General features: G+C 40.0%; 1 protein-coding gene across 4 annotated transcripts in view; it reads right to left on the reverse strand.

Moving 5' to 3' along the window:
* LOC122979717 (protein kinase C beta type-like) overlaps window positions 1-10,338 on the reverse strand; it is a 39,940-nt gene extending 29,602 nt beyond the window's left edge. For 2 of the 4 annotated variants that reach the window (XM_044347411.1, XM_044347408.1), the window contains exons 1-2: window positions 9,882-10,338; window positions 9,373-9,404 (exon numbers count right to left, since the gene is read on the reverse strand). In XM_044347411.1, coding sequence (XP_044203346.1) covers window positions 9,373-9,404; window positions 9,882-10,045 — 196 coding nt within the window. In that variant the 5' untranslated portion in view covers window positions 10,046-10,338. The remainder of the gene's footprint in view (window positions 1-9,372; window positions 9,405-9,881) is intronic. The other 2 variants (XM_044347409.1, XM_044347410.1) reach the window with 2 other exon arrangements.
* Between the last annotated feature and the right edge of the window lie 4,719 nt (window positions 10,339-15,057).

The raw sequence follows: 15,057 nt of genomic DNA on the forward strand, positions 1-15,057 counted from the left end.
GTGTTTGTGTGTGTGTGTGTGTTTGTGTGTGTGTGTGTGTGTGTGGGCAGGAAGGGATGGGGGCACAGCTGGGTTTGAGGCGATGTGAGGGGGTGGAGGATTCATTTGTGTTTGCAGTGTGTCAGAAAGACAGAAGCGGAGAACTGGAGCAACAGAAAACACAGTAAAAAAAAAAATAAAAATGCTGTCACACTTTAGCTTTTTTTTGCTTGTAAATCTGCTCTGTCACTTACACAAACACACACACACCTGTGCACATACACACACATATACACACACACATACACACACACTACTGAAAGACAGGCCTAGTGACCTGCTGAGGAGGTCTTCGCTCTGTTGCCTAGCAACCAGGCTGAGCCCGACAGTCGAGTCTACAAACGCTGCCCCTTTTTTGTCTTGACTGACGGCGTTAGCGGCAAATCAGAGGCGATCCAAAAAAACATTCCTGCGATGATCTGCCAGGACGACAGCGGGCCGACACTTTCGCATCAACACAAGCTCCACGAAGTTCCTCCATCTTGGATGGAATAATTCTCAATCCAAGATGGGTTAATTTTAATTTTTAAAAAGATTTAATTAATGTTCTTTTATGCCCTCATAATTTTTATACTTTGCACAAATAATAGTGTGTGTGTGTGTGTGTGTGTTTGTGTGTGTTTGCGTGTGTAGAGCGCAGATCTTTTGGCATGCTGCATCTAAACGGGGAGACAAGCAGCAGCAGTAAATAAATAAAAAGATCAATGTTCATTATGAAAATGAGTCAGTCGAGTCTTTGAACATTGTAAAATGGTTCAGGACATCCAAAGGTTAACGACACCTGGTTTAGTCTATAAAATGTCAGATAGTGAAAAATGTCCGTTATAATTTCACACGTCCCAATTTGACGTCTTCAAATGTCTTGTTTTGTCCGACCAACAGTCTTTATTTATTTATTCATTGTACTGAAAAAAAAAAACAAAGATATACAATTCATCCTTATTGTGTTTGTTTCATTTCGTTATTTTTCTTTTTTTAAGCTGTGATGTCTGAGTGTTTGTATTAAGTTTGCTAATAAAGTTAATAAAAATTACGTATGTACATGTTCATACTGTACATAGCAAACTAATCCAGGCTAACACGATGTTAACCAGCTAAAACTTTTAGTTGTTTTTCAGCAGCCTGGGCTGTTCAGTAGCAGCTGGATGATTTATTGATTCGTCCTGAATAAAAATATCTTACATAACAGCGAACTCTTATTTTGAAATGGAGGCACATTAGCAGAGAGTTAAAACCAAGAGGAGCACTCGTGTGATTGGCTGAGTGCTGATGATACGACTGCAGTTAAGGCTGATTTATAAGTATCATCTCCATGGTAACCAGATGCTATTCTCCAGCCAGCTTGTTAAGTTATATCATCCCAAACGGATCTAATTAAACAAGGACGTTACAAGTTATCTAAAGTTACAGACCAAAATATCGATAAGGAAGTTCAATGAAAACTACAATCTCCATGGCGACTATATTAACAATAACCAATCACATTGCGCGACAAAATATGTCAGTGTCCACGACATGAAAGGAAAGTGTTGAGCAACACTTTTTTCTGTCAAAAATACGTCATTTCTGCCAAGCGACGTGCCATAAATCAGCCTTTACAGCTGCACAGTAGTTAAATTAATTGTTTGACATTTTAGGAAATACGCTTATTTGCTTTCTTGTCAGAGTTAGATGAAAAGATTGAGACCACACTCATGTTTCTACAGTAAATATGATGCTACAGCCAGCAGCAGGCAGTTAGCTTAGCTTAGCATGAAGACTGGAAACAGGGGGAAGCAGTTAGCCTGGCTCTGTCATCATACCAGCATCTCCGTATCCTGGAGGTTTCTTGACAGGACCAGTGACGTATTTCCTGGTAACTTAACTGCAACAACAAGACTCAAGGAAGTAACTGGTCCTGCCTGTTGGTTTACAAGGAATACTTCCAGCACACAACTCCCTGTAACACAACATTTATGTTTTTGTATGAATTAAATAACATGTTAATCAGTAGTTAGACCTTTGGACAGAGCCAGACTAGCCGTGTCAAAGTGCTTCCTGTCATTATGCTAAACTAAGCTGTAACCCAATGACCCCAACTACACACTTAGCCTTTAGAAATGAGTGTTATCAATCTTCTTATCTAACGCTCTGCAAGAAAGCACATACCTGTAAGCGTACTTCCTGAAATGTTAATCTATTCCTTTCTGAACTGAAATCACACGAGTCATGCCTGACAAGCAGGCACTGTCACCTTTATACAGATAAGCACTGACAACCCGAGGTTTGAAATACAAATGAAATCACAGGACACGTCATTTCTAGAGCAGATTTGTTTCCTGCTGCAGGAAAAAAAAACATGTTTTTCCATTTCAGTAGGACTTTAAAGATGAGAGGCCTTCTACATTTTACCTGATATAGTGTAAAGTAAACACTGGCTGACTGTACGCTACATAACACCTACAGTGTTTATGGAGCGACCTGAGTCAGTTGCATTCACACTGGGGATTATTGGCAAGTAAATCACTGATACTGATTAATCAATGTAAAGTAAATAGCTGTCAATTTATATTAGAGGAGCTGAAGCGTTTTGTCAATTAGGTAATTAAGTAATTGACTGAAATGAACTGTTCATTCCCTTAAGTCATTTTCAGGTAAAAAACACCAGATATTAACTGGTTTAAACTACTTAAATATAAACGTTTACTGTCTTTTCTGTCTTTATAAATTGAATAAAATGTGTACTATTTATGGACTGTACATTAGGCAAAATATAGAATATTAGGAGATTATTAAGGCTATTACTAGATGATGGGTACCTTAAATTTTTAGAGTTTGAAAAATCTATATATTCATCAATATTGCCAATAATTGTTAGTTTCTCTATTTCTATCGCTCTATCCATAATGCAGTGTGTTTTTACAATACATTAATGTGTTTCTAATCATACTAATCCACAAACGCTGGTTCATATCTAAAATTAAATTGTTCCATTTGTTCATTTCATCCTCATCTTCCACACCGGTTAACATCCTGTGACGCACGCTGACGTCTGACATTTTCAGAGTACTGACACTTGAAAAATGTGTGGACTGAGTTCACCGTGAAGCAGCTTACTGACTAGCAGGCAGAGCGCTGTGTGGCCAGGATAAAAAAAAAAAAAAAAAAAAAGAGGATGTGTGTTTGTTTTCTAAGCCACAACCACGATGTCACAAACGTATCTTGTAATCAATATCTTACACTGGCTTGTCTGTCATCCAATCAATAATTAAGATACTATTTCAACTGCTGATCAGTCAGTGATCAGGATTAAAATTCAACCACTGCCTTAATGCAATCAATAACAATGACAGGGAGGAGGGTACGACATGAAGCAAAAACCAGTATCAAACCAGGTGCAGTTATATGATATGCAGCTTAACAACGAGCCCACCAGGAAGCCCTAAAAATATATTTTAAAATATTTTTCTTACTAAAAAAAGGCCAAAAAAGCTGAAACTAATGACAATAACTTGGTGCAGCTCTGTGTTTCTTTTTAGCGACTGAGATTGTAACTGTTGTATTAGAGACACAGAGGAAAGGATGCTCAACATCTGCACTTTCTTATTTCTGTTGTCAGTACTCTCAAAAACCAAATTATATATCTGTCGACAGTCAGTAAAAACCAGTGGGCCGTATAGTGGCTGTATCAGTGAAAATCACAGGCTTCCTCAGAGAAACAAAAAACAAAATAATGTTTCGCTCCAGTCAACTTTTGGGCGAAACTGTGAAAGCAAACGTCAAACCTGCAAGTGCACAATAAGAAAACCAGTGAGGACACTGACTGTTTTGAGGTCATTAGAAATTGTTCAAGCTAATAACGACGAGCAGGTGATATGGATTAAATCCTCTATCATGGTACCGAACAGTATCCTCAATACCTTTAAAGGTATCAACCGAAATAACCCAGTAGCAAGTAGTAAACTTGGTAAACTTCTCCAAACGATACCTGCATTCGATCCTTTTTGTACTCAGATCTAGAAAAAAAAGACTGTTTTTATGGTTTTGTTCGCAGCCAATCACCACAAGCGTTTTTAATGCGATGTGATTGGCCCACTACCGCAGCAGCTACAACCTATACAGTCTGTGGTGATAATACTTCATCGTACAGTTTTGTACAGTTATTACAGTTAAATATTTCAATAAACTGAACACTTGTAAAATGTATTTGTGTAAAAATCTTTTGGATGTGGAGGAGTGGTGGCATTTTACGCAACTGAATGCTTCCATTCGCATGATGGGTATCGAATGAAGTACTTTATTGGTATCAGTATCACTTTAAGGGTACTGGTATTGTAATTCTTTAAACGCTACCCAGCCCTTGAACCAAATATGTGATTTAATATAATAATACTGATATATGTTGTGATATAACAACATTTCTGAAAAATCAGTTGAGTAATAGATAGAGAATATAGAGAAAAACAGACAAATGTATGTTTTTGACTAATCCAGTGAAGAAATTACTGACAACTCAAAGTACATCGTCACAGTCTGACTCAGTGACTTGTAACATGGCGAGACTTGTAACAGTTATGGCCTCATACACTTAGAAATGTTAAAGGTACGGCTACCACTGTATTAATGGTACAGCAAAATCTCTAACTGTACACAAATTATCACCGTGTCAAATCAACCTACGAGTGGCTGCTTTTTAGAAATCTGTCCAGTCTGTTTGTGTTTTCAGGAATCTTCACATAATCTTTACTTTTTTTTCTTACTTGTACTTCTGTCTGAAAAAATCTAAAGTAGCCTGCATGTTGTTCTATGTTCTGGGCTGCTGTCTTTCAAAAATATAAGACAACTTTTCAAACCTGCCTCGTTTAGTCCAGTTGAATCAGACTCTGGTTTATTTGACCCCTTGGTGCGATTTGTGGTGGGAACGGGATCTGACCTCCATCCAACCCAACTACAAGGCGTACTCCGAAAGTTTAAGCTAAGCTTTTGATCCATTTTGGTTAAATTGCTTTTTTTTCCTGTGTCAAAAGAAACCAAATTTACCAACTCATCCACTGATTCAGACCACAGCGAACCGACTGTAGGTTTGAAAACGCTGTTTCTGCCCTGATGTGAAGACAACATTTTGAAGCAACAGGCGTCATTCAAGGAAGACATTTTGACATGTCACTGTAGTAAAAACACAGGTGTAAATAATGAAATTAATGATGGTTGAACTCCATTTAGCTGCTTCAGTTACAGGATGCTTAACTAGAACAGAAACCTCATTAATGTTAGTGGTAACACCTGTGGTTTTCTTACTATCAGCCAAAAAGTCAGCTGTTTAAAAAGGCTTAAATGCATGTAGAAACGTAACCAGTTCAGCATCAGTTTTACTCTAAAGACAATATTTCTATAAATGTTGGTTGCATTTAAAAAGTGAGTTGTCTTCAATGTGGTAAAAACTAGTTTATACTTTTCAAAATCAGCAACTCTTGTGAAACTTTAACTGACCCTAAATGGCCTCAAAGAGCCTTTATAAACAGCCAGTCCAAACTCTGATGAGATATGTGGATCTGTTTTTAGCAGGAAATTACATGAGGTCGACTTCCTCTTTTTACTGTCAGTGTACACAGGTGTGCACACACAAACAAATGCACAGCAATAAAAGAACAAAAAAAGGTGAAGGCAGGACAGAAAGAAGATACATCTTTACCTGCAGAACAGGTATTCAAACACACCCACAATGCACAGAAGATACTATTGTCACACCAACACACACACACACACACACACACACACACACACACAAAATAGTGTCTGAAACACACACTTCCCCTACACGTCAGAACAAGTCTGCACCAGATGTTTGACATTCCTCCAGACCAAGAAGAGAATTTCAATGATTTGTGCTCCACCCCCGTTCAGTTTCTACGGCATCTACTCCCTTCTTGTTCCTCCATTTTCTTACTTCTGTTCATGCTGTTTTCACCACCTCTTGTTGACTAATCTCCCGCTTTTAAGATAACAAAGATATTAAGGCGTGTACACGTCAAATTAAAATGTTTTCTTCTGGTCAAAAGACATCCGGGTTAAAATTGGTCTACATTTGGTTGAATAGTGACTTTTTAGACTTCTAGGTTGCATTTAACTTTTAATTCAACTACATTTAAATTAGTATATTTGAAATGTGAAGCAGGTCTTTACTATATACGGAAATATAATCACTGAAATACTGTGAAAACAACAGATATATACAGTATGTCACCTGGACATCTAGAAAACTGCCACTTTTCAACAAATGTAGCCCAGTTTTATCCCAAACACGCTCAAACAATCCCAACCATCTGTCTACCTGACTTGAGAGACAGGTCAAATTAAAGAAAAAGAAGAATTACTATGTGTAGGTGTATACGTGTCAAAAATGAACACACTTCTTCTTTAACACTCATGTACACAAATTTGGTGATTTGCAGGTCTAAAAAGGTGTTTAAACAGCATTGAAATTTCAGTACTTTCATGTGAATCAATATAGAAATATAGTCATTTAAAAGCTGTTGAAGCAAGTCACTGGGTTCCTTTTTTTTTAATTTCTGCGTCATGCCAAATACTTGGTCCATCCCACATGACGTTACAGGACACTGCTGTTTGTCAAACATGAAAACAATACAGCGAGCCTTCTCCCGGTGACACATATACAAAGCCAAGAGACAAGCATCAATCATCACATTACATACACAGACACGTAGTGTTTATGTGCACATTTCAAATAAAGTGTACATCAAATAGCAGAAGGCAGAAACGCAATGCTTACACTAGTTTTTGATCTATCTGGTGTCATCTCCGAGGTTTTATCCAAGAAACTGAAAGACTTAGATGTTTCATATGTGAACTTCTGTATTTATTTGACTTGTACGGTTCCCAATAAAAAAGGACAAAACAAAAAACTAGTCTTCATCGTTGAGATGGTTACATTTCTTCTCCCAGGTTGACACAGAGTCCAGTTTCAACATAAAGTGTATTATGTGTAACTTAGACATCTAAAAACTCACATTTGAACCAAATCCAGACAACTTTTAACCTACAGTAGAGGCTTCGACACCTTTTGACCTGCAAATCACCAAAAGCAACTTTTACTGAGAGCCTGAGGTGAAGATTTGTTTGAATATTTCTTTTTGATTTTTTCGATATGAGCACTGCACATCAAAAGCAACCTTATAACCAGTTCAAACAATCCTTATCTTTTCTTGTGTGCTGATCTAAAAACTATACATCACATCTCAAATGAGCCAGACAAACAAGCTGCTCTTAACTGTTTTATATCTGTCATAACCCAGAAAGCCTTGATCTGGACGTCTGCAGGTCAATTTGTCTTGAATGTTTAAACAGCTATTAAGCATCTATATTAATTACATGTTGAAAGACTGTAATTTAAATCCTGTTGAAACAACTGAAATATGTAACGTAGACGTCCAAAACAGCTCACTTTTCTTCTAAATTTAACCCAGTTTTAACCTTTGGCGCCTTGCTCCTCTGATCTACAACATCACAAACAACCTTTTGACCTGTTCACACAATCCTCACAAATTCCTGTTTACTAATCTCTCAAATTAAGATAAAAAAATAGTCCAATAACTGTTCAGATCCACACATGAACATTACTCACAAGCTTCTCTTCATCATTTTCTAACTGTCGTGACCCCGTGAGTTCATTTGCTGATTTTAAGCTTAATTCAGTTGTTTTACCTTCTTATATACTGTCTCTCTCTGGAAAGCTCAAGCAGCTCATAGCTTTAAATGTGCTATATTAGTAGTAGTAGTAGTATAAAAGATATCTGGATGAAAATATGGTCCTCGCTACATGTGGAAATATATTTAAATTCATGTAAATTTCTTTAATGTAGATGTCTAAAAAGTAAATTAACTTTTAACTAAGTTAATCCTAATTAATTGGGATAAAACGTAACCAAACTTTGCCTGATTAATTTAGCTCCATGACAACGGAGCAAACTCTATGCGTGAGAAGTGGTTGAAAGCTCAGCAATAATCCAGTAAGTGGACTTTGAGTTACAATCATCCTGTAACCGACATCTTTCAGCCTCTAAATCAATGTTTTCTTTCTGGGACATTTGTTTGATTGATGGATTCTCATTATATCTTCAGTGTGAATATTGATCAGTGATTAATAACGTCGCAAAGCAATCTTTTGACCCGTTTGTTGTGTAACAGCTCGTCTATAAATTTAACAGTTATCAGTTTCCAGTTAACTGCTGCTAAAACTCGCCACGAAACCTGAGCTGCTGACGACGGCTCCACCTGTGCAAGGCTCTGATTGGTCTGCTCTCTCTAAACTGTGTGTGTGTGTGTGTTATCAGCTCAGGATAATTTCTCACACACACACTAGAACACTGTTGTCCAGGAGGCCGTGCTCACTCCCACACACACACACACACACACTCTACTCCTTGATGCATTTCCTGTATCACCACCAATAATGCTGACGAGCCCGTAGGCTCAGGAGGTGAAGGGACTTTACAATTACACAACTTAACAAAAAAAAAAAAAAAAAAACTCTTCCCAGTCAATGAAATCTGAAGCAAGCGCACACAGATGGGGAAATTCTGGCCATTTTCTTCCATGGGTGGTCACATGACCGGGGCCACATGAGCTGAGGTGGGTGTCTGAGATGGATGGGTGAAGAGGAGGAAGTGATACCGCAAGCAAGAACCACAACAACATTCACTTGCATTTCATGTAGCCTGCATGTGATTGAGGGGTGTCACTATGTTGTTTCAGTAAAAAAAAAAAAAAGGGGGGGGGCCATTTATGAAACTGTTTGATGCAGATGCCTGCGTCTAGACACCCACCTACCAGCCGTCCACCCACGGATGCACATCGCCACCCGCCCACACACCAAACCCACCATTTTACAACTCCAAATCAGATGTCAGGCTTGATGTGCTGAGAAAGAGAGATAGAAAAAAAAAAACAAAAGCACCAAGAAAACTGACTTCCTGGTCTGTCTTTCCTTGGCCAAAACCAGACATCTCAACTTTCACCAGTCCGCAGACTCTTCTTCTCTTACATCCTCACGCTGTCTCTCCTCCTGAGCCTCCCCGGAGTATTCTCACTCTCGTTTATCACTGTTGGCAAAGCACCTGTCCTGCTTTTTTGAGTTTGACACCTGCCTGCCAACACCAACAAGCCCGTCAACGAAAAGAGCCAACAGGTCATTCTGACAGTGAGCAGACCTGCGGGCCCTGAAGACAACAAACACACATACACACACACACACACATAAGACTCCCACAGACAGTGAACATCCGTCCACACACCCACAACCATATGCAGCAGAGGGATTTGTGAATGAGCTCTTACCTTGGCACTGGAATCCCTGTTTCCCAAAGCCCCTGTGGACAGAAGACAGGGATGTGAAATTTAAAGGGGGGGATTCACATGAGATAAATGACGCATGCACACACACAGATCAACACACACAGCAGCAGCAGCAGCAGCAGCAGCAACAGTGGGGCCCTGTGTGTCTGCAACTGCATTCCTCCACCAGACCTCCAGTTTCAGGGATGGGTGTCGGGTCGATGCGGTAAACGCGGAGCAAGCTCTGCGGCTACCGACAACTCATCCCCCCCCACTCCCCAACCTTCCTCCACGAAAGGCCCGCGCGATGCTGTCGCATTGTGGGGGGAAACTGGGGGAATGTCGCATCGCAGTGTGTTTTTTTTTTTGACAATGACAATGAATGAAACACTGCGGTGTGGAAGGAGGCCGAGCAGCAAGTGAAGCACCTGTGTCCTTTAGTTACCCCCCCACTACCACCACCACCACCTCCTCCTCCTCCTCCTCCTCCCCCCCGACTCACACTCACTCACCAGATGAAGTCCGTGCAGTGGCTGCAGAAGGTGGGCTGCTTGAAGAAGCGCGCGATGAACTTGTGGTTCTTCACCTCGTGCACGTTCTTCTGGCGGAGGGCTCCCTGTCGGGCGAAACCGCGCGCGCTCTCCGGTACGTCTCCGTCGCTGTTGGGGTCAGCCATCTTAACGAGGAAGCAGCGGCGGCGGCGGTCCGAGAGGAACGAGGGGGGTGAGGAGAGCGAAGAGAGAGCGAGAAAGAGAGAGAGAGAGAGAGAGACGACGAGAGGCAGCGGGGGAGAACGAGTCGCTGTGCAGGTGCCTCCTCCTCCTCCTCTCCGCCCCGCTGACCGCCTCGGTGTCGCTCGTGCTGCCGGTGTTTTGTCGGTCTGCGTCCAGCTCGCGCTGAAGCTGCTGCTGCTGCTTCTTCCGGCGGGTCCCCGTGCCGCGCGCCTGCTTCCCTGTTCTCACCGATATGTTGCTGCTTACAACTGTCTCTCTCTCTCTCTCTCTCTCTCTCTCTCTCTGCTTGTCTCTCTCTCTATTTGTTTCTCTATTTGTCTGTTTGTTTCTTTATATATTTCTCTCTCTCTCTATTCGTTTTTCTATTTGTTCCTGTGTTTGTCTCTCTATTTGTCTCTCTGTCTCTATTTGTCTCTCTATTTGTCTCTCTGTCTCTATTTGTCTCTATTTGTCTCTCTGTCTCTGTTTGTCTCTATTTGTCTCTCTGTCTCTGTCGCTCTATTTGTCTCTCTGTCTCTATTTGTCTCTCTGTCTCTATTTGTCTCTCTGTCTCTCTCTGTCTTTGTTTCCCTGTCTCTCTCTCTGCGTGTGTCTCTCTGTCTGTGTGTGTGTCTCTCTTTCTGCGTGTGTGTCTCTCTCTCTGCGTGTGTGTCTCTCTGTCTGCGTGTGTGTCTCTCTTTCTGCGTGTGTGTCTCTCTGTCTGCGTGTGTGTCTCTCTCTGCATGTGTGTCTTTCTGTCTATCTGTCTCTGTGTTTCTGTCTCTCTCTCTGCGTGTGTGTCTCTCTGTCTGCGTGTGTGTCTCTCTGTCTGCGTGTGTGTCACTCTCTGCACTATCTGTCTCTGTGTTTCTGTCTCTCTCTCTGCGTGTGTGTCTCTCTGTCTCTCTCTCTGCGTGTGTGTCTTTCTGTCTCTCTGTCTCTGTGTTTCTGTCTCTCTCTCTGCGTGTGTGTCTCTCTCTCTGCGTGTGTGTCTCTCTCTCTGCGTGTGTGTCTCTCTCTCTGCATGTGTGTCTCTCTCTCTGCATGTGTGTCTCTCTGTCTCTCTGTCTGTGTGTGTCTCTCTCTGTCTGTGTGTGTGTCATTCTGTGTCTCTCTCTGTGTGTGTGTCTTTCTCTCTGTGTCTCAGTCCAGTTCAGTTCAGTGAGGCTTTATTGGCACAACCGTATTGAAGTACAGTATCGCCAAAGCACATTGTACAAAGTAGTACAAGCAGGGAGAAGTACAGGTTTTAACATACAAACAGTAAAACAATATTTTGTAATGTGAATTACATTAATTTTGCTTGAAATTTTCTCTCTGTCTCTAATTCAAAGAAGCGTTATTGGCATGGGAAACAGATGTTTACGTTGACAAAGCAAGTGTGAAATAAAAACAACCAAAAAAATGTACATAAACAGAAGAATTGTGATTTTACTGCTAGAAACACACAGTATTTATACAGATAAGTAAAAATCAAACTTAAAATAGAAAAATGTTGACTTGCAGTTACAAAAATATAAATACAAATAAGAACTATATAAACACTGCACCTTTTTTTAAATGAATGTATTTAAAGATATTTGTTCAGTATGTATATGTACAGAGATCAGCACAGTGCAAATGGTCGGTGCAGGTGGTTGTTTTCTATTCTCTGGTCACAACAGCTCACAAATCTTGCCGCTGTGTTTGCACATTTCTGTTTTACACCCAGCAGTTTTTGGGTGGTTGTAGTCTGTGGGTAGTATATGTCTCTTGGTACAGTTGGCAGGTGCTTGAAAAGTGCAGCTCGGTTTCCACCTCCTGCTGTGTGCAGTGGGAGCACAGGCTGTCTTCTCTGGGGAGCCAGGTCTGCCTCTCTCCACAGCAAGGCTGCATTCACTGAGTCTGTACATGCTGAAGGATTTCCTTAGTTTTGGATCAGTCACAGTGGTTAAGTGATCCGCCACTGAGTATTCTCTGTTTAGGGCTAAATAGCATTCCAGTTTGCTCTAATTTTTAATCAGAATAGTTTTATTTTTGTTTTGTTTGTGTCTTTGAACAGAGTCCCAGAACCAGCTGGCTGAGGGGGCTTCTCTCTAGGGTCTCTCTTTAGGTGAGGGCTTTGTTATGGGATGTGTCTGGATCTCTTTCTTTTAGGTGATTATAAATTTTAAATGGTCTATTTAGATTTTTTATAATTAGTGGGTATCGTTCTAAATCTGCTCTGCATGCATTATTTGGACTTTTCCATTGGATGCTGAGAGTGAATTTACAGAATTCTGCATGCAGAGTCAGCTTGGTGTTTGTCCCATTTTGTAAAATCTAGGTTGGCGACTGGACCCCAGACCTCACAACCATAAAGGGAAATAGGTTCAATCACGAAGTCCAAGAGAGCCTCTATCTCTCTCTGTCTCCCTGTGAGCTAGTCGTTGGTCACCCTGTTAAAGCTACCACTCATTTCTACATGTGTGTGCATGCAGTGTGTTAAACCTGTGAAGTAATCCTCCACTGTCAATACGACACAAGTTAAACCGCTAGTACTGCTTACTTTTAGTAGACTAGAGTATAAAAGACACCCTCTCTCACTTATGCAAGGCTGGATTACCAACTAAAAGTGAACAACTGCTCCGGGGCCGTCACAGGTTTACCCAAATGGTTTTGGTAACTTGACTGACTGTTGTTTTAAGACAGACTTAAAAAATTGTGAACCCCTCCTTTAATTTTAAATTTTATAGTGAAATTATGATATCAGCAAAGGAGGGAACCGCATTATCAGCTAATTTTGTGGCCATGTCTTGTGCTCAATTTATGCACAAACACAAATTAAGTTTTATTCCAGCAGTTCACTAAAATTAACCTAAAGTTCGACATTTTGGGAAATACACTTATTCGCTTTCTTGCTGCAAAATATAAGAGAAAATTAATACCAATCTTGATACAGGAGTGGTATCAATCGTCTCATCTAACTCTCAACAAGAAAGACTTTTTGTTTTGACTGTATGTGTTTTCCAAAATGTCAAAGTATTTCTTCAATGACAGGGTACAAACACATTTCACAGAGTCAGGTAGGTGGGGCGTCAGTAGGGGCCCATATAGCAGGTTAATCTACACACACTAGGCTGGATTATCAACTGGGCAAAATTGTGACAAACCCCCAGAGGAGCCAAGGTCTCAAATTCACTGCATGTCAATCAGTTTTGGTAACTTTATTAATCGTTTTTATGTCAGGAAATTTGCACCGCTAAAGACAGGTCCTGCATTAATAGCTACATAATGTTGTTGCCCTCTGATAGAGTAGAGCCTCCCAACATGGGGATTGGGACCCCTGAAGTGGTCACAAGATAAATCTGAAGGGATTAAAAACAATTAAAAAAATGTTTTTCTTTCTTTGTCTTGTGAAAAACTGGATACTTTTACCATTCAGGCCTATAACATCATTAAAATAAAACAACATGAAACATCACTGCTTGGTTGAAATGCTCACAACTCACAACTCAATACTTATATAAAATGCAACGTGTGACAAGATATTTTCAGTAGACATTTCACACAAACCAGAAGAGTGCTTAATATGTGTAAACTTTGGGAGTATGCACCAGTAGCACAATATCAACTGACATGATCAGGGTTTTAAAGTGAACCTTGCTTTATGTTCTGATCTCTGGGTTGTTTTGAAAAGCGTCCTTGAATCAAATGTTGTAAGACCTGCTGTTATTGTACTTAATGTTACATGTTCCTATGTTCATTTATGTTTAATCAAAATAGCACACAGCAAACCAGATAACATGTAATATTTCAGGATATAAAAACTTGTATAGAAAAAGTTTCTTGTTTAAGAACTTGGACCTTATGCTACACATGGTGTATAATCAAAAATAAAATTGACTAAATTACCACAAACATATTGACAGTCAACTTGAGGTCAGGTACATTATTCCAGCACCCAAGCACTGGTCAGACCAACAAATGTCTGCCCAGGCGCCACCTAGCTGTGTGATTCAGCCATGATGCCTAAACGCACCAGGCTGTCCCTGAGTGTCAGAGGGTTGTATCCACTTTGGTTAACTGTGAATTTGTTTAGAAATTTGCAGCACTAAAATATATCATTAACTAAAACAAGCCATGTATTACTTTCTTGTGTTCAGTTCAGTTCAGATCTTTATTGTCCCACAAGAGGAAATTAATTTTGCAGAAAGGCGACATAAAAACACAAAAACCATGAAAACATAAACACAATAAAACCACACCGAGACAATAAAAGGTGACTGTACGATACACACAATTCAGACATAAGGACGTATGTAAAAAGCAAGGAAAACAGCAGCAAGAAGAATAAAGATAAGAAAAATAAAGTGCTAGTGGAAACCTGTATCTCTGACCAGAGGACATGATGTCAAATTCCCTACAGAGAGGATGATCTGGATTTGATAAGATGGATTTAGCTTTCTGTGTGATTTGTGTGTGTGAGACTTGAAAAGACTATTGAGGGATTTGAATGTGAAAGTGGTTCCACTTCTGTCATTTGACAGTGGAGGGATGTCCCTTATGTTTATTGTGGCTTTAATCTGCCTGGAACAGTCATGTTATGTGTAGGAGGTTATGTGTGAATGACAGAAACCACTGCCACATTTCAATAATTGAACCTGCAATGTTACAGCTTTTAAGTGAGAACGGGGTTTTAAAAGGTGTTTTTTTTTTTATTTCACAGGAACCTGCCCACAGCTCTAAGCAATCATACCAGCAATAATACACTTCAGCTTCAGTATAAAACCAATATAAAAACAAATTATTACAATATAAAACCATTGGTATTACATAGATTTGTTTGATCAAAGACTTGAGATGATGGTGTAAGAATATGTAGAGTTGGTGCAACAAACAACCTTTACACCTATAATCAGTGCCGTGATTTTAAAAGGGGAACTCACTGACGGAGGCTACGTCTCTGCCTGCGTCTTCCCACAGGAAGTATAAATCTTATAATAATAATATAAAT

The sequence above is a fragment of the Thunnus albacares genome, chromosome 3 (genome assembly GCF_914725855.1).
Source record: "Thunnus albacares chromosome 3, fThuAlb1.1, whole genome shotgun sequence".
Classification (NCBI taxonomy): Eukaryota; Metazoa; Chordata; class Actinopteri; order Scombriformes; family Scombridae; genus Thunnus; species Thunnus albacares.